Source organism: Tribolium castaneum, chromosome 7 (genome assembly GCF_031307605.1).
Source record: "Tribolium castaneum strain GA2 chromosome 7, icTriCast1.1, whole genome shotgun sequence".
In the NCBI taxonomy this organism is placed as follows: domain Eukaryota; kingdom Metazoa; phylum Arthropoda; class Insecta; order Coleoptera; family Tenebrionidae; genus Tribolium; species Tribolium castaneum.
Window position 1 is genome coordinate 8,551,338 of NC_087400.1, and position 20,800 is coordinate 8,572,137.

Consider the following 20,800-nt stretch of genomic DNA (forward strand, 5'->3'; position numbering starts at 1 on the left):
TATCTACAATTCTTTACGAGACATTCTGTATACCAATATAATTACTAGAAAAAATATTCCTTCTAGAGACTAAGGTGAACAAATGTCCTGATTTAGTCAGGACAGATTTATGTCTTCTTGTGCATTAATGTCCTAATTTTAGAGCAAAGAGGCCAAAATGTCTCGACTCACTTGCAAGTAGCCGGAAAAACAAAATCTCACTCAATTTAAAAAGCTTTCTTTTAGACTAAATGTAAAAAAAGTAAAACTATAATATAATGTAATGATTTATCTCTTTTCAAAAAATTCTTCTAGAAAAATATCATTTAAGAATTAAAATTAAGACAAATCAAGTTTGGGTAAAGTCCTTATTTACGAAATTTTTTTATCACAAAATAAGGAAAATACCTAGTAATCACAACTTTTTTCTCGGAACATTCTGTGTATACAGAGTGCTGCATTTTGGATGCCCGAACAGGGGATCTCCGGAACTAAGGGGTTCAGAGAAAAACGAGTAACACGTTCTCGGCTGTGTTTTTTGAGAAAATAATGTTGGTCAAAACTGCATCCTGCTATCATCTTTTGTTTCCGACTTATTAACAAAAGTTGACATTTTAGAGAAAACTTAAAAAACTCATATCTTCCTTATTATAAAAGATTCACATTTGAAACAAAAACATTCTAGAGGCACTTTATTATAGAGAATTGAATAATGTTATCAGGGTTTTTTTAACCTTTCGTTTAGCTGTAATAACATAAAATTGTATTTTTTTAAATGGGAATTATAGGCGGCTGTGATATTTTTTGGAAAGCTTATTTTTTCCTCATTTGACATGTTTATTTGTGTAGTACATTAATTTTAAATATTTAAGAAAAAACAAAACATTTTGCTTTTTCTTTATAATAGGTCATGAAAAAATTTTGTATTAAATTATTTACATCTTTTACGTGAAATAATTATTCCATGGCCAACTACTTTCAAATATTTTAAACACATTTTTTCCAAAAGTATATAAAAATATCAAATATATTGTTTTCAGTTCAGAAAAAATTAAATTTTTGAAAATGTCATAGCCAACTATGATTTCTATTTATTGTTATTAAAGCTAAACGAATGATTAAAAAACATCGTTGACAACAGTATTAAATTCTCTGTAAAAACTGCCTTATAACATCTGTGTTTCAAACGTGTATCTTTTATAATAAGGAAGATATAATTTTTTTAAGATTTCGCTAAAATGTCAACTTTTGTTTATAACTCGAAAACAAAAGACGATAGCGGGATGCGGTTTTGACCAAAATTATTCTCTAAAAAAAAAAGGACTCGAAAATGTACCACTCGTTTTTCTCTAAACCTCTTAGTTTTGAAGATCTCCTATTCGGACATCCAAAATGCATCACCCTGTACAGTTGCGAGCGTTGAAAATTGGAACACTTTGACAAATCCAAAAATATTATTATTTTCATTTTTGTTTTTTGCTGATCTTGTTGAACTCGCAAAATTTGTAGCAAACTGCACATCTGTAATAAGCTTTGCGAATTTTTAAAATAATCAATTAAGATGACAGATGTCAATGTCCTAGTTTTCAAAGCGGGCAACTGTACATATTAAATAACGTAGTTAAATGTAAAAAGTTACAAAGTTTTCTACAAGAAAATTGTGATTTTTTTCACTCAAAAATATTTTTATAGAAATCAAAGGACTAGAAGATGATTTTTTTATTATTATTATTTTCCTTTTGTAAAAGATTCAAAAGAAAAGAAAAAAATAAATAGAAAAAAGGTAGACATTTCCCCCTTTATATTTTGTCTTGGAATTGAATTAACTTTCTTTTAAGCCCTTAAACTCCTCTCCTTGATGAGTAATAACTAATATGTCCCTGGCGGGCCTTTGGCCATCTCTATTCGCCCCCTCTCCAAATGACTGTGTGCCCTTTTTAGAAAAGAACCCGACTTGGAACTGGAAGGTCTCCTCAAGCGCCACTACACGACTGTGGAGTTTTTTCAGGGAACGATGATGAATGCTGTAGACCTTGAGCGCGTCAAGGTACCCACAGGAGTACTTCTTATGGATCGTGTGTTTCTAAATTTCGCTTTTTACCTCGCCGCACAAAATTTTTGTTGGGCGTTTGCCACTTCTTTTCGAAGTCGCAACGCTGCTGTAGGGTAGTCACGGCCTTTCTGCTGCATGGTACATTGCTGGTCTGGTGTATGCCCAACGACCGTAGTTCACATAACTATAATCAAAATGTCCTTTTTGTGGTTGTTTAAGTGGTTAACTGTTCAAATGTGCAGGAAACCACCAGACCTTGAACTGGAAGGTCTCTTCAAGAGACATTTCACAACTGTAGAGTTCTTCCAGGGTACCATCATGAACCCTATTGACCTTCAAAGGGTAAAGGTAAGTCGACAGAACCACACGATGGTTATTGTTGTTTTCGATATGTTAACTGTTTTTAAGTTGTCACTACTGTAAATACCTGTCTAGGGACGAAACAAATACCCCAAACAAAACACTAATTTTTTCATTTTTCTTTTACCAAAATACTTTTCTTTTGTTATATTAAACTTAGACTAACAGAATAGCCCCCCAAAAAAATTAAGTAGGGAACTTCGAGCAAGTGGTAAGTCCACGTGAAGGGTTCAAACGACAAATTTAGTCTCACAGTTAAACCAAATTGCATGTTTCGTAATTTACGCAACCGTCTTCAAGTGCTCACTGTTGCAAGGAAGTTAGCATTGTTGTCTTGTGGATGGTAGATGAAGTTTAACCGTTTGAATGCATGATTTTACACAGAAGTTGTAGATTTTGGGCTGATACGTTTTAGAGCAGATTTTTTAACAATGTGATGGTTACGTAGCACCAACAATCGCAGTTTTTTGGCAATCTTTTCAACAAAAAACTGAGCGGTTGCAATTACCAATATCATTGTCCAACACTACGATCCTCCTTTGGAAGAAAAGGGGTGTGATTTATATACTGAGTGTCACAAAAATTGCAATACCAAGAAGAAATGGGAATTTTTTGATTAGCAGGTATTAAATGATTAAAATTTGAACGTTTTTAATCAAGTGATAAAGGAGTTTTTAACACTTAAACTCTTTTACCAGCAGCATTGTTCTTCCAATTTTTTGCTTTTCTGACAATTTTTGAAGTGATTTTTGTTGAATTCGTTTAGTTCTATCTATTACGAAAACGAAAATATGCCCAAAATACGACAAAAAAAACTACCAACAATTAAACAAACTTTAAAGAAGCACAATTTTTGAGAAACAAATAGGTGTTTTTTCATTTAGAAAAATTGCTATTTGTTTGTATAGAAATCCAAGTACCATTATGCGACGTTATCAAACATTGATTAAAGAAGGTTCAGAACAAAGCAGAAGAGGAAGCAGACTTAAAAAAACAATGAAGTCCAAAATGGTCATCTTCGTATTATGGCAATGGTACAAGAAAAATTTCTGACCAATGGTTGAGTTCGAAGGTCGTCGTACTTCACTTCTGACTGTTTACCATCGAATTAGGTCATTTGGACTGCTTTTTAATGGATTTCCTAGGTATGGGAGGAATGAGCAAAAACACACTTAAACCTGACACACCAAGATTTTTATTTGGAAAAACAACGTGTTTCAACCACAAAGTGGTCATCCTCAGGTGAGAATATACACTGTATACATTGACCACGTTATGGTCGCAATGCGTTGTATTTCGGAAAAAAAGTTTGATGGGTCAGGCTTACATATGCGTTTTTACCCATTTCTCCCATACCAAGAAAAACCAAAAGGAAACAGTTTAAATGACCAATTTCGAGGGTAAATAGTCCAAAGTGATAAGAAACGACCTTTAAGCCCACCCATTGGGCAAAAATTTGTCTTGTAATTAAATTATGATCATACTCCGAAGACAAGAATTTTGGACTTCACTTGCTTTTTTTAAGGTATGCTTTCTCTTTTGCGCTGTCCTGAGCCTTCTCCAGTCTATGACTGATAACATTGCTTAATGGTACTTCGATTTCTATTCAAACGACTAGCAATTTCTCTAAGTGAAAAACCCCTATTTGAAGTCCAAAAATCATGCCTCTTTCAAAACTGCTTAAACTGTTAGTAATTTTGGTTTCTGGTTTCGTCGTCTCCAGGCCTACTTGCGCTTCTAGAACACTTAAGCCTAAACGAATTTAAAAAAAAAACACATTAAAAGATAGTCAAAAAAGCAAAAAATTGGAAGCATAACACTTGCTGGTAAAAGCACTTAAATGTTAAAAACTCTTTTACCACTTGACCATTTGTGCCAAGTTTTGTCAAAAAATTCTTATTCCTTCTTGGTATTGCATTTTTTAGGCTTTTTGGGCTGTTTTTATTAATACCTTCATTAAAAAAAATAAATTGACTACTGTCATCTAAGAATTCTTATTAATATTATAGTATCACCGAAATTACGTATGCATGCAAAATTTCAGTTAGTTCGTATGACAGAAGTGTTTTGTTTTCGATTAATTGCCCCTTTTTCGTCTAAAGGAGAAGAAAAAAAAGGAAAATATGTTGGACAATGTATTTGGGAGTTTCACGGTATTAATTGGGCCCTACTTTAGGTACACGAAGCTGATGCGTGTCTAGTCCTCGCCAACAAATACTGCCAAGATCCAGATGCTGAAGACGCAGCCAACATCATGCGCGTCATTTCGATTAAGAACTACAGTGATGATATTAGAGTTATCATCCAGTTGATGCAGTACCACAACAAGGTTTGATTTTTGACGTGAAGCTAGTTTACGTGGTGTAAAACTGTGTACTCCAGGCTTACCTCCTGAACATTCCATCATGGGACTGGAAGCAAGGCGACGACGTAATTTGTTTGGCTGAACTGAAGCTAGGTTTTATAGCTCAATCCTGTTTAGCGCCCGGTTTTTCGACAATGATGGCGAACTTGTTCGCTATGCGTTCGTTCAAAACGGTAAGCTTGATCATTCCTCACAATCATACACGACTTAACCAATCAACAGCAGAATCGAACTCGCGGTGCTTATCGATGACTTTTTTCTCTTAATTGCTTTATTGAGTGTTCGATGGTTGCAGTCTCCAGACATGCAGGTGTGGACCAATGACTATTTGCGAGGCACGGGAATGGAGATGTATACCGAGACGCTCAGTCCGTCGTTTATAGGCATGCCATTTGCTCAGGCCACAGAGTAAGTCGGCTGACCAAGAACAAGAAACGATATTACGATGCACTCATGTTCATGCAGAGCATTCACAAGTTCGAAACGAGGCGGCAAAGGCCCAACGTGGCCCCACTGCCACATGGGGAATCAAGTAGCACTTGATTTTTTTTGGATTACTTTTATTAAAATACTTTTTTGTTTCTTAGTGAAATCTTTTCTATCTATTCTTTTTTATCTTGTTCAAAACTTTTTCAAAGTATTTCTTGAAGATTTCTGTTCTTGCTTTTTTTCTTTCACTACTATTTCTGTTATTTATCTTTTTTTTTTGAAGGATTTTTCGTTTTCTGTTAAAGACGTTTTTATTTTTATTAAAATTCTTTTTTGTTTCTTAGTGAAATTGATTCTATCTCTTCTTTTTTTAACTTGTACTAAACTTTTTCAAAGTATTTCTTGAAGATTTCTGTTCTTACTTTTTTTCTTTCACTACTATTTCTGTTATTTATCTTTTTTTTGAAGGATTTTTCGTTTTGTGTTAAAGACGTTTTTATTTTTTATTAAAAATTTTTTTGTTTCTTAGTGAAATATCCTCCACCTCTTCTTTTTCTATCTTGTTCCAAACTTTTGAACATTTCTGTTCTTGTTGTTTTTCCTTCAAGACCATTTCTGTTATTTATCTTTTTTTTGAAGGATTTTTTGTTTTCAGTTAAAGACGTTTTTATTTTTTATTAAAATTATTTTTTGTTGCTTAGTGAAATCTCCTCTACCTTTTTTTATCTTGTTTCAAACTTTTTCAAAGTATTTCTTGAAAATTTCTGTTCTTGTTTTTTTTCTTTCAATACTATTTCTGTTATTTATCTTTTTTTTGAAGGATTTGTCGTTTTCTGTTAAAGACGTTTTTATTTTTTATTAAAATTCTTTTTTGTTTCTTTGTGAAATTTCTTCTGTCTCTTCTTTTTTTATCCTGTACCAAACTTTTTCAAAGTATTTCTTGAAGATTTCTGTTCTTGCTTTTTTCTTTCACTACTATTTCTGTTATTTATCTTTTTTTGAAGGATTTTTCGTTTTCTGTTAAAAACGTTTTTATTTTTTATCAAATTTTTTTTTGTTTCTTAGTGAAATATCCTCTACCTCTTCTTTTTCTATCTTGTTCCAAACTTTTGAACACTTCTGTTCTTGTGGTTTTTCCTTCAAGACCAGTTCTGTTATTTATCTCTTTTTTTGAAGGATTTTGTTTTCAGTTAAAGACGTTTTTATTTTTTATAAAAAATTCTTTTTTGTTGGTTAGTGAAATCTCTTTTTTTTTATCTTGTTTCAAATTTTCTCAAAGTATTTCTTGAAAATCTCTGTTCCTGTTTTTTTCTTTCAATACTATTTCTGTTATTTATCTTTTTTTTTGAAAGATTTTTTTGTTTTCTGTAAGACGTTTTTTCGTAATAAATTGTAGTGAGATTGTAATGCTACAAACCATGGCCTCCTTGATGTATTGAGACAACTTCGTTGTTCAGGCCTGGCGCATCGATAAGCTTCAGCGGTTTTTTCGAAACCGTAGATGGCGCCCTATTTAGCGCACTGACGTTTATCTGCCAAATAGCATTTGTGAGGTTAAATCCGAAAAAAAATTGAATTTAACAAGTACAATCAGTAGAAGAAAAGATGAGAAAGAGCCCACAATGTAATTGATAAATTCTAAATACAAAAACTCTAAAAAAATAATAAAGTAGTAGATTTTTTTCGGCAGTTTGGTGATCCACGAGAAGTGGGTGAGAGTGAGCAGAGGTCCAGACAGGGACTTTGGAACGGACTGTCCAGAGACACTCCAGCAGAGAGTAACGCAGCAGAGGAACGCTGGGTCGAGCTTTTTTAAACCATTTCATTTGAAAAAAACGACTTTCTTTGTACATTTTACAAAAACTAAATTAACAATAGCAGGTTTTTTAAGCCATGTCTTAAAATTCACAGATTTGTAACGCATTCAACCTAAACCATTGGCAAAACCATACAGTATGCATAATAAATGAAAGGTACTTTGAAACATCGTGTTCTCTGCCTCTGTGTCTGCGTACTAGTGCCGTAGGTTATGCTTAAAATACTTATAAATGATGACGAACCACCAATTCACCCTGAAATAATTTGTATATCTTCTGAAGCTGAAAATAAAAAATCCTAATGATCGTAAAATGATTTCCTGCAAGAGTTACACTATCCAAACGTTCATTCAGGGCAAAACTTCTTTAGAATTATCCTCACATTTCCAACGTATTTCACAAATGCACACTTACATCTTTCAAATTTATTAGTCTTTAACCTCACAAATGGTATTTGTCAAATAAACGTCAGTCCGCTAAATGCAGCGCCACTGGAGAATCAGCCGAACTTAACGATGCGCCAGGCCTGAACAACGAAGTTGTCTCCATACATCAAGGAGGCCATGTCGTAAAGGATCCGGCTCGAAGGACCATGTAAAAAGATGACTAACTAACCAGTTGGCGGTTCGATCAACACACACTTTCTTATACAATTATTTATTTTATAATTATTGTTTAACTGCTGTGACTCTAAAACAAATTCTAATTCTACAAATGGTCCGCCAAATTTAACTACTATACTGATTGTAAATTGTCGCTGAACAACAACAAATAGTGCCGATAAACTATAAGCTATTTTAGAAACTTCTTCATTTCCTTCTGATGCACAATTGTACAAGAAATAAATAAGATGATTGACTTCGATTCAATTTATACTTACCAAGGTAATTTTTGTAAGTTTGTAGGTAAGTATGTGAGTGCTAATTTTCTTCCTAACAATTGAAATTTCTGATTCATCAATTCCGCTTCCGGAAGTTTTAAAAGTGTCGTAACATTATAATATTCCTACTTAAAAACTGTTCATTTTAACAACAAAATAACGAAACACACTTTTGAGACAGCATGATGAAAAATGTTACCTTTGGACAAAAATACGGGCTCACATAATGTGATGTATGTGTCAAATTTATCACGTTCAGATTAATTTTACCTTAACTATTTAGACAAAATCCATGTTCAATCTGTTGAAAAATAAGAAATCTCTGATTTTTTACTACGATTTTTTTTTAACTAACTGTACGTTATCTGTTTGATATTATTTATTATCTCAGGTATAAACTATTTTAAAAGCAATTGGTCACAAGCAACAATGCGCTTACAGAAACAAAATTGTTTATTTAGTTAAAAATTGGTATTTATACCCGGCGCATCCACCATATTTTACACAGGACGTGAATGTGTGCTTAAAAAGGTAGCTAATAAATAACTGTTTTTTTGCGGACAATTTTAATACTGTTTTGTAAATAATTAAAAACATACAAACTACGGAGTAAATTGTCGTTGCTTTTTTGTGTAATCCTGTAAACGAGTTATTTGTTTTTTTATCGCCAAAATTTTGTAACTGCTTAACACTTACTTTATTCTTCACCTAATTTTCTCAAACGTGACTTTACAGTGTAAAGATTGAATGAATGAGAAACAATAAACTCCCCACAAGACAATTTGAAAAAAATAAATAAATTTATGTGACAGCAGATATGCGTGCAATAATATAATTTATAAACTTAGGTTCTGTCTAATTTGTTTATTTTTGCAACTAAACAAGTCGCACCCATGTGTATATCGCATTGACCATCAAACTTCAAAACATGTTGCTTGTTGTTTCAGTTATTATTTATTCAAATTTTAATGCATTTCTCTAGAACGATATTTTTTATTCAGTATAAACTGATATCACTTTAACATCAAAAAACTTTTAAACACAGACTCAAATATGCTCTAGTTTTCTTTCTTTTCTGAATTATATACTAATTTAAGCACGAAATTTTTGAAATGTTACTACTACATGTTCTATGATACATACAAACGTAATTTTAAAAGACAAAATCGAATAAAAAAATAAAAGTTTTTAGTTTTTAGGATGTTTCCTATATCGCATTGTAATCGTCCAATCAAGTCCAAGTATCCAGAAGTTGTTGTTTGTCTGATAAATTAGTCTATAAACCTGACCACCGACCCGACCCGATAATCAAAAAAAAATTTATGAATTCTTTTTATTTACTAAATTAGCAAAAATAAACTAGCAAAAGCATTTATTTTGTAATACGAGAAACTGCAAAAAATGCGTTGAAGAAAAAAAAATGTGTTTTTTGACTGATGGTTTTAGTTTACAGAAAACCCGGTATCGTCAGACCTATAACTCTAACAGACTTGAAAGTAATTCACGAAATTTACACGAAATCAGGGCTGAGCCAAGCCGGTGTGCAATGTGGGCATGGCCACCTTTTGCAAAATGAAAATTAAAATAAAAAAAAATGATTCTAAAGAAATGGTCTAGCTGTTTTAACGTTTTTTTTACTGTTTTTACATTCAACAAATAATTATTTCTTCTGTCGCAATTTACTTCACGAATGCGTTCTTGTTCTTGAGATTAAGTGCCTGAATGCAATCAAACGGATTAATGAATACAGAAGACCTTCTTTTCTTTGGAAGCACAAAATTAATAAAGTATAAATAATCAGAACAATCTCCATTATGTAAACTAAAAAAACAAAGGTTTTCATAAAATGGAGATAGTGCACTCATTCGAATTTAATTTTTGTTAAACTGTTTATTACGTAATTCAAAAAACAAAGCAATAATAATATACTATTAGCAATGAACTAATTGGTAACAGGCAAATATTTAATAAGTTCAATCTTTTCCTTTAAAGAATTTAGAGTAAAATCTCTGATGTTTTTCAGAATTTTTTTTTTGGGTCTTTTAAACGGCTTCAGCTGTATTTACGTTTTTAGTTCTCTCATAGTTAAATTTACGTCAACCTCTTCGACTGTTTCCTCTTTTAAGCCACTTATAATTTCATATCTCCTAATTATTGTCAGAACTTTTCGTTTTGTAAATTTATTTTTGACGAAAAATGGAGTAAAATTGATACTAATTATCACTAATCGCCAAATTTGTTCTCAACACATTGAAAGAATAAATATATGCGAATACAAAAGTTTCAAATCGCAAAAAAATCAGAAAAATCAAAAGAGCACAGAAAAAAGACCCATGTGTAATTTTTTCGTGGTTCATTCAACTGTAGTTACAAATTTGTATCTCCAATAGTTTTTAATATGCCATTCTATTTCTTTATTTAAAGTAAGTTTCAGTAAAATGTCCAACCATAAACATAACAACTTGTTTAGACCTTTTACAAAATTAAGTAAAAACGTTTTTCAAACATTCAGTTAATCGACAAAATTGTGGAGCCAAGAAAAAAAAGCAATTTTATGGAAATGAGAAGAAACCAGTAGCAGATTCTAAAAATTATTTTAAAATTTACGTTTTTTATTTAGTGTTATCAGGTCTCAATCAGTATCAGCACTTTCTGCTTGTGGAGAGAGGACCTTTTCAGAAAAACTATCAAAAATTATCTAAGAAAGACAATGTTCCAAAATCGATTTAATAATTTTCCTAACTTCCTGCTTTCCTGTAGTGGAAAGAGAAATACCCAATGGACTAGATAAATTATATTTTAGAAAATTTGCCTAGAGTAAAGTAAGGTGAATTTATTGAGTAAATTGTGTAAATATTAGGTATGTAAATACTCAGCAGCTGATGTACCTACACAAAATTTAAAATTATTTTTATTACGAATAGTTTTATTTTTGTATAGATATTTTGTTCCAAAATATTTTAAAAATAAACAGTTGCTTTCATTTATTTAACTTAGTAATTTTTAACTCCTATTTTAATCAAAGTAAGGGGCGCAATATTTGGGACCTGTACACGAGCGGACAGTTGGCTTGGCTTGGCAATTCAACCGTAAGACGTAAAAATAAAAATTTAACACCAAGAAGATTAGATAAAGTCCTAACGTCATTAACTTAATTTTCCATTTCTGTTTTTTTTATCAATAGACCCGATTTTTCTAACATTACAATTAGTAAAATGATAATTGGAAAAGCTTCAAGATTTAGAAAATTCAGATCAAGGCTCATTTTTATTTATAAATTTTTGCGAAAATATTTTTAACAATGAAACTTTTATTAAGAATTTTCTGAATTACTGAAAACGGAATGATTCAAGTTAAGAAGTTAAGTTACAATGTTGGACTCCATTCATGTGTAGATTGTGATTTAAAAATCCATTCAAATCAGGAGAATAATGTTACGATACACTGCATATTAATTTTTTGTTAGCTTAAGGCTATGTGACTCAAAAATAGTTTGATTTCTTTTTTCAACCAGTTTCTATCTTTTTTTTTGGGCATTGAAAACATCTACTTTTATAAAAAGTATTGAGTACCACCTACGCTTTGTTTTCCAAATGACGTCATAGTATTAGAAAGAAAGGACTTAAAACTGCGCAATGACATTTGTACAGCTGATGTACCTGCACAAAATTTAAAATCATTTTTATTACGAATAGTTTTATTTTTGTATAAATATTTTGTTTCAAAATATTTTAAAAATGAACAGTTACTTTCAATTATTTAACTTAGTAATTTTTAACTAGTCAGGTGCGCAATATTTGGGACCTGCACACTTGTTACTAAACTAACTGCGAAGCAACAATTATGGCACATGTTACGATTGAACACGCTTTGTTAAATTACCAACACGTAAATGATTTTTTCTTGATTTTTAATTTTTCTTAATTTTTTAAAACAATTGTTTGTACTTTCTTTCAAACTTTCAATGTATTGATTTATCAAAAACTTGGTAAAATTGCAAGTGGGACGTGCTGCTTGATTCCCCTCTGAAGGAGGGCCAGGTTGTGCCCGAGCCGCTCCGGCCGTTCCAGAACCGTGACAAACTCGACACAAAAACCTATCGACGCTGCGTACATTCTGGTTGATTTTCGCAAGCTTTTGTGTATATCTGCTGTTGATGTTCTTCATCTACTTGGATTTTCTCCCTTCCTGTTCCTGTTTTTTCTCCACCATATGCGTCTTTGAGAGAGGTGCCAGCAGCAGCAGCTCTTGGCTGGTTGTGGTTTGTTTCATGCCAAGTGTTGAGTGGCGATGTATTGTGGTTTCAGTCCCCCGATACGCAAGTCTGGCAGAACGATTACCTGCAAGGCACGGGATGCGAGATGTACACTGAGACTCTGTCCCCCTCGTTCACAGGCATGACATTCCCCCAGGCCAGCGAGTAAGCTCTTTTACCACACGCAACACAAATACTGGCAAAATCTAGACATAACAACTGGCGGCGGTCTGCGGACGTTTGGGCCTTCAACTCGCCTTCTACACGTTTTTGTTAATTTTTTTTGCAAACGCGACTTGAAGGCGGGAAACGCCCGCACCTCACACTAATAATGCAGTTTTTATGTTACTAACGAGATCATTTTCTAAGATGTAGATTGTTCTGTGTTTGCGTGTTATGGATTTGACCCCATAGAATAGGTCCCACCACTGGAATCATTTTTTAGATTTATTATTGCAACTGGTTTGTTTTTTCAAAGACTGTTTTTTGGGGGATGGAGCTTACAATAACGATTCAAGCGAAGTTAACGGTACTTTAGAGTACTAACGGAATCACTTTTGACTTTTTGCTTGCGTATTCTTCTTTGCTTTGGTGTTGTTTTTTTTTAGTAGCTCTTTCTCACTTTTGCTACGGCTTCTTGCATGGATGTTTATTTGATTAGTTTATTCTTAGGCAAAATATTGATTTTTCGACAATAAACATTACATAGCCGCATGCATGAACTGGCGTGCATTAAATTGCTTCTTTGAATGATTTCGAAATGAGATTGTTTCCACAAACGACAAACTTGGGTTTGTTCAAATTTTCTCATTGTTTACTTAGAAATCTAATTGTACTTAATCTAATAAAGGACAAGACTGCACATTTTTTGACACGCTAATATTTGCTAGGCTGTGCTTCACCAAACTCAAATTACTACTCTTGGCCATTGAGGTCAAAGGATCAGAAGGTGCGGACACGAAAATTTCCATCAATCCAAGAGGAGCGAAAATCGTCGCGAATACTCAGGGATTCTTCATTGCGCAGTCTGCTGACGAAGTTAAGAGGTAGATTTTTTTCTCGTATTAATTTGTTTTCAATAATTCAACTTCTCATTCAATTTTACATCATCTAATTTCTGTTTTGTTAGTTAGTAAAAAGTAAAAGCCTAATGATGTTTTTAAAATGTACTCAGAAACTACACTTCTAGAACTTTCTGCCGTTCCTGGTTGGACTTTTATTTTATTGCAAAAACATTTAGATAGCATAATATGTAAAGACTTGTTGATCTAACTTCATACTTGACCATTATCTAATTTAAAAAGTTCATAAACATTCGAAAAATCAAAAATATACAGGGTGAGTCAATGATATGGGGTGCTCGGTTGCTCCTGCACTGTCAAAGATATCGAAATAAATTGAATGGCACTGCAAATGCGAAGTTAAAGTACACGTTTTAAAATTATTTTGCCCCATACAGGGTGTTTTATTTTTACAGTGCAGCCTTTAACATAGTTTTTTAAATGGCGCCCTTTGTATATTTGTACATATTTAAATGTGCACTTTTTAGGGTTTATAAATCAGTTTAGTTTTTGCAATTTACTTTAACCGTTTAGAAATCACATAATTTTTTCTACAATTTATTAGTGCGTCTGCAGGCACATAATTAAAAAATCGCAGTGTCCTTGGTTTTTGGGATATCAAGTTGGAACTTTGTCCATAAGTAAACAAATGTCTAAGGTATCTTTTGGTGGCAAGATCATACATTTGCATTGTAGCAACACCTTGCGGTGGCACATTCATTTTGATAAATTTTGAAGTACCATAGCTTGATTTTTTTAAATAGCACCCGGTGTATTTTATTACTAATTATCATTCAGCGTCTCATTTTACATCTTTTTTATCTCTTTAGTTTTTTCAAAAGTTGATAGTTAAGGAGATAACTCGGTTTTTCTGAAAAATGTACACAAAATCTCTTGGATACTAATGTAGCGTACTATGAAAAACAATACATTTGACGTAGTAATGTCAAAATGGCACTTATTGTACGTCACGTTTTGATTTTATTGTGAAAATGAAATTTTCGCGTAGAATGCATACCTAGAAATCTCATCTAGACATAAATTTTCAAAAATTTTGTCAAGAAATTATTAATAAAAATTATAGAAATGTACAATAGAGAAATAAGGAAATAAAAAAACTGAGCTATAACAAATCAACAACGATAACATATTACTTGCAGTTACAAAACTGTTTAAAATGACGGCATTCTTAAGCAATAAAGTAATTCATTAGTCAATTCTTTTAAAAAATTCACCGCTTCTAATGTGGCATAATCAATTCTACAAAAAACTTTTTAAATTATTTCCTGCATATTTTCTCTAGTAGTGCCGTCGTTTTTTTATTTTTATTTAATGACTTCTTATCAAAATTAAAGTTTATATCTCGATGAGATGTTTATGTAATTTACCCAAAAAAATCATTTTCACAACAAAATCGAAACGTCACGTACAAAAAACGCCAGTCTGATATTATGTCAGAATGTATTGTTTTACATGGCACACTACGTTGGTATCCAAGGGATTTTATTTGCATTTTTCAGAAAAACCGACTTATCTCCGAAACTATCAAAAAAATGAAAAAATATTTAAGAGGTAAAGAAGATGTAAAATGAGATGCTGAATAATACTTAGTAATAAAATACAGAAAGTGCTATTTGAAAAAATCAAGTTATAGTTCTTCAAAGTTTATAAAAATGACTGTGTCACAGGATGGTAATGCCACAATGCAAATAGACAGTCTTGTCGCCGAAAGATACCTCAGACAGTTGTTTACACACTGACAAAATTCCAACTCAATATCTTGAAAACCAAGCGCACTGCGATTTTTTAATTATGTGCCTGCAGACGCACAAAATTGTAGAAAAAATTAAATAACTTCTGCATCGTTAAAACACATTGCAAAAATTACACTGATTTATAAAACCTAAAAAACTGCACGTTTAAATATATACAAATATACAGGGCGTACCATTTAAAAAAACTATGTTAAAGGCTGCACTGTATAAATAAAACACCCTGTATAGGGCAAAATAATTTTAGAACGTGCACTTTGACTTTGCATTTGCAGTGTCATTTGATTCATTTTGATATCTTTGACAGTGAAGGTGCAACCAAGTACGTCCTTATCAATGACTCATCCTGTATATTTGAAATTTTACCCAAAAAATTTCATTTTTTTTCCTTAAAATCTTGCGGAAAGCGTGGGTTTCGAGGAATGCAAAAATAACATTTTTGATCTAAATAGAGACTTTATGATTTGGTGTGTCAAGATCTCTATAAATAAGTAAGTTTTTAACAAACAAAAAAAGAATTTTTAATTCAAGAAATTGTTGAAATGCTCGAAAATACAAAAATTGCATTAATTCGGATTTGATAAATAACAAACTTTACGGTGAATTAGGGCAAAGTAGGGGTATCTTAAGTTTTTAGTTGAAAAACATGCAGAAATTTTTTTTTTGTACTCGTAGCGTTTAGATAGATATATCTCACAAGCTCCTTCTCTCACTGCGGTGTTTTTTACTTTGCAACAATGGCTAGGGACATTAAATAGGTTGGTATCGCTATCGTTGAGATGGAAACGGTTATTTTTTACGATAAGTGACAGTTCATATCATGATTGTTTGAACTGTTACCAACCCATCAGCAAAAAAAGGAAATTATGAAAAAAATTTTTTTTTTATTTTTATTGATATATTTTTTATACAAAATATTGTACCTAACTCTTTTTCCAAACTCGTTAGGTAAATAACTATTGAGCAAAAGTTACTTACGTCATTTTTGACAAAAAAATCGAGTTTTATTTACACATTCATTTTGAAAATTTGATAGACAAAACAGGTTAGCTCAATAGCTTGGTAAAATTTCAAAAAGCTCTAAAATAACATTATTTTGGATCTTACTTTAGTAACGACTCTATGGTGTGATGTATCGAAATCTCGATAATTAAGTGCTGAGAGTGAGTGTTTAAGAAAAAAAAGAAAGAAGTCTTAAGAAAAAAACGTGTTAAACTCCAAAAATACCTTTTTTCAATTTATATACTTAAGTAAGTTTTCGGTGTTTTAAGGTAAAGTCTCTCGAGTTTTTAGTTGAAACACGAAGGTATTTAAGTTATTTCTGACATAAAAATCGAATTTTGGGGGACAAGTGAGTTTTTAACAAAAGTAAAAAGTAATTTTTTGAAACTACACCAAATCCAGTAATTATAATTAATAAGTTACACGTTTCAGGGCGTGGTTTTACTGCAAGGCTTGCCACGAGGACATCAAGGACGAGACACTGATCAAAAAATGCAAATGCAAAAACTGTGAGTTTGTTTTTTTTGTTCACATTAATCCTACTACTACTATACATACATTTTCTTATTTTTTCCTAACTGTGATGCCCATCAATTAATAAGTTCATTCTCATTGCTCTCATGACGTGAACGTGACTGTAAATATAAATTCATTAATTACCATCATTGATAAAAATTCTTGAAATGCCATGTTTTTTCCTAACAATCGTATATAACTGAAAAATCTGTTTGTGGTGGCTTTTAGTGGCAGTTCAGCAACGTAACTGGTCCCATGATCTAGGTAATTGATGATCTATAATTGACTCTAGATCTGTCTAGATCCTGCCTGATGGATCGGCTCGTTTTCTTTCTACATTTTTTAATATTTACATATCTAGTTTGTTTGCTACCATGAAATGTTTCTATTTGCATTCGAATTACACATTCCAATATGGTTCTATCACTTAGCCTTGCCATTGGTATGTGTAGTATTAATCGAGTGTTTTCCCTTTATTTTGATACGTAGCTGATTTATTTTCTCGGAAAACTTGCTGAAATTTTGCCTGCGTACCGGAATGTACTTTGACACACATTCTGTACCCTCTTGCACATTTCTTATGCATGGATAGGTTCATTTTTCATACAAATCCGGAAGTAAGTATCGAATTTAATCCAGGACCAATCGGCTACAGACATGTGTGTACCCTGGGCTTCCATTCCCCCCCACAAAAAACTTTTTTCAATTTTTCACATCCCTAACAGAAATTTTCGTTTTTGTGGCTTTGGTTACAGATGTCGGAATGATCATGATGCAGACAGGCATGGTCAAACAAGGCCTTAACTCCGCCTATCAAAGATGCCTAGATGGTAGGCCGTCCCAATAATATAAATGCTTAGCTAATGCGCTTATTTTCATTTGTGGATCGGTTTTTTATTAACACTTGGCAGCTGCAACGCAACGAATACGATGTTTTTAAGCTAGATAGTAACATCCGGTCCCCACCACCGGCCTGGGGCGTGGCGACTCCCCCCACTAGTTTTATTTTATCCCCCCTACAACCACTGTACACGCCTACTACTCCAATTAGCCCAGGGTTTGTTTTCACACGGACGGAACGAACAAGGAACGATCACCTACACAAAACTGGCCGAAAAAGTTAAAACAAGGGTTTTTCCGTCACTTAAAGTGAAAAAAATACATTCAACAGGTGTCCCAGCGTCTTGAAAAAGTCCATTGACCTTTAAATTATTGAAAAATTAAAATTTTGTACCAAAGCCCTAGATACTAACCCCCTGCATTACCTAAAATATTTTTCAACATATAGATTGTTTCAGAAATAAGCTACAATACAAACTCATGTTTTTATAAATGGTATACTCTATTTTCCGGTGGTCAAGTAACGAAAAGTTAATATACAGCGTGATTCAAAAAGATTTTGCCAAACATTAGAATGTTATAGAGGTCTCTATGATTGAAAATTTTTCTATATAAACCCCTGGTCGGAAATGACCCGTTTTGTGTCTGGAGCCATCTTTGTCCAAAAATTAAACACTGCTTAGTTCACTTAAAATACTTTAACATTTAATTAATTAAACTTAAAAATAAGATAAAAAAGATAAAAACAATAAATTTACAACAAGTTTAACTTGCTTTGTGGTCTGTCTGTCTGTTTCATATTTTTGGAGCCAAATTTGAAAGGGTTCCCGTTGTCCCAATGAATTGAAATTTTGCATACTTACCTAATCTGCGTAACAATGCAATCCTATGTGGTTAAATATCCCCTAAAGTGGTTAAATGGGGTTTTAAAGTTTTAGGTTATGTTTACAACGCTATGTTGGTCATTGGGAAATATATTAATACCTAATCATTTTTATTACATTTCGTTACAAACAAATGTCGCCATTTTTTTAAATTCACGTATCTTGGACGATAGAGTATAGGCACAGAACAGAGGTTAGGATGTTCTTTTAATGCTAACAGCTGTTTTCTATCACATACCTCTAAACAAATTTGGAAAAAATAGTAAAATAATGGTGTTACAATAATACGGCGAAACTAAATATCAGAGAAAAAGACGTTTAGAATAAGTAAAGACTAAAAAACAATAAATAAAAAAATTTAAAAAAATGTTTTTTTGAAGCTTTTATTTAAAAGATGCACTAAAAAGTAAAAAATAATGTTTTTCTATCAGAGGAGAATATTTTTGCTTACAAATTAAAATTTTAAGATTTATAAAAGTTTTGGAAACTCATACGAACTAAGCAGAAATTTAGTTTCGTCTTTGCTCTGAATTATGAAATATTACTAGTTTTTTCGATTAATTAATTCGGAAAGTCAACCGTTAGGAAAGCTGAAGATCTTCAGTGTGATTTGTTAAAATCTACGTATTCCAAGACCATTTCGTTTTAATTTTTGTATACAAATCCATTTACAAATAGGGCTACTCAACAATTCTGATATATAAACTGTTTAGATACAATAACTTGTGAATTGTAAATACATTGTGAAGGATTTATACTAAAGGATCCGAAATATTAAAAGAATAATAAACAGTTAATGTTCTATATGTTTGATTGTGCTTTTCAAAATTTGGAAATTTTGATCATACCTTCCCCCAAATGTAAATCTTTATATTTAAAAAATAAGTAATTACCATAGTTGCCTACAGAATATCATAATTTTTTATATATTCAGTTTATTAAAAAAAATACAACAAAAAGTAGACAACCTAAAAAAAAATAAAAACATTGTTTTTGCAAACAAAATTTAGTCAAGGTTTCAACCAAAATAAATAGATTCCATTAGAACGTAGACTTGTAGCTCCCCCAAACGCCCATTTTTTGACAGTGGACAGCCTTTACATTACTGTCAATCAACGTAGAACTATGTTAATGTTACAGGCGGATATTTATTTAATTTCTTGGACTCTTTTACAATTCATCTGTAAAATAAAAAGTCGTATATCACACGTGATCACGAAGTTCGTGAGAACTGCCTCATTCGTGCGCAAGCGCACTCGTGGTGTCAAAATTCTCACTCGCATATATAATGTACTATTCAATTCATGTTTTGGAAACTTATGAGCTTAATTGCAGTAAGATAATAGTATATTTTTTAAGTTTCCTCTTTAACTTTCTTATTTAAAGTGAAAGTCCTACCTTTCTAGGATTTTTAGTTTTTATGTGATAATTTAAAAAAAACGTCATTGTTAAAAAAATCGTATTATTTACAAAACTAAACAAAATTAACCAATAACAGTTTCAATAATGCTGAAAAACATCAGTGTTGAAAGCTGAATCCAAAAAAAAAATGTGTTGTAGTTTATTTCGGAAATACCCTATAAAATTAAAAATAAGTTTAGGTGAGTCAAAGGATTAGTACCTAGAGCTTTTGTACAAAAAAATTAATTAAAAGATTAAAAATAGACAGTTATTTTTATTATCTGAAGAAATATGATTTCACAATAGGCCATCTCTGCCTCTGTGATCGTTCCTATTTCGTTGGTTTCGTGTAACTTTGTAATGTGTGAGTTAAAGAAGAAGATTGTTTCTTCTTTGGCTCGAGCTAGGCCATATTAAAGCCTGCTGAATTTCGCTACGACTAACGATGATTTTTGTCTGGCTCGCTGTACAGTGGCAACGTTCAGGAAAGGCGTGAGGGCCATCCAGATGGTTGGCCGTGCAAGTACGTATCAATCCATAATCACTTATCACGACACACATCACATTTTTTGGTTCAATTTTGAAAACACAACAATCTGTCTCTCTATATGTAAATAATGAGAAACCAGCTCGTTTTTAAATGTTGTTTTGTATTACTCTGTCTGTCTGGAGCACTTGTACTTTCCGAAATTTGATCCGAAAATTCTCAATTCAAAACCTTGATGTGTTAGTTCGATGTGCGAAGAGAGTTACTTTAGTGGTGTGTTTTAGAGAAAGTGTCTAGGTTGATTATTCTCATCTCATTCACCCCCAGCGACCGACAAACCCTGAGTTTGTCGGCCGCTCCTCCCCCAGCCCCCTTACACTCAAAATTTCACCCCTTTTAATTTGGTATGCAGGCGAGGACTTCACCTACTCAAGTAAGTCGTACTGTAAGCAACGAAGGGCCACCGGATCACGAAAAATTAGACACCATCTTCTCTATCTCTTTCACTGTCTCTGCCGCATGTCTTTGCCTTGTTGTAGCATGCTAGGTGTGCATGTCGGCACTTGGTTTAGTCGTACGTTGCCCCCTTGTAGTCCGGGAGCAGGCATCTCAAAAGTCGCTTATTTAAAAAGTTGCTCTGGACTCGATTGCACACGTGTGCTGAAAACTGATTCTAATGTAGAATTTCCTGCTGAATTC

The 20,800-nt window shown here is 32.5% G+C and overlaps 1 protein-coding gene across 1 annotated transcript in view; it reads left to right on the forward strand.

Moving 5' to 3' along the window:
• The window catches only part of slo (slowpoke), an 84,107-nt gene that overhangs the window by 45,666 nt on the left and 17,641 nt on the right, over positions 1-20,800 (forward strand). Inside the window, exons 9-17 of the mRNA XM_015983935.2 lie at positions 2,275-2,380; positions 4,569-4,721; positions 4,775-4,930; positions 12,191-12,303; positions 13,029-13,184; positions 16,406-16,482; positions 17,245-17,319; positions 20,087-20,137; positions 20,514-20,534. Of these exons, the coding sequence (XP_015839421.1) occupies positions 2,275-2,380; positions 4,569-4,721; positions 4,775-4,930; positions 12,191-12,303; positions 13,029-13,184; positions 16,406-16,482; positions 17,245-17,319; positions 20,087-20,137; positions 20,514-20,534 (908 nt within the window). The remainder of the gene's footprint in view (positions 1-2,274; positions 2,381-4,568; positions 4,722-4,774; positions 4,931-12,190; positions 12,304-13,028; positions 13,185-16,405; positions 16,483-17,244; positions 17,320-20,086; positions 20,138-20,513; positions 20,535-20,800) is intronic.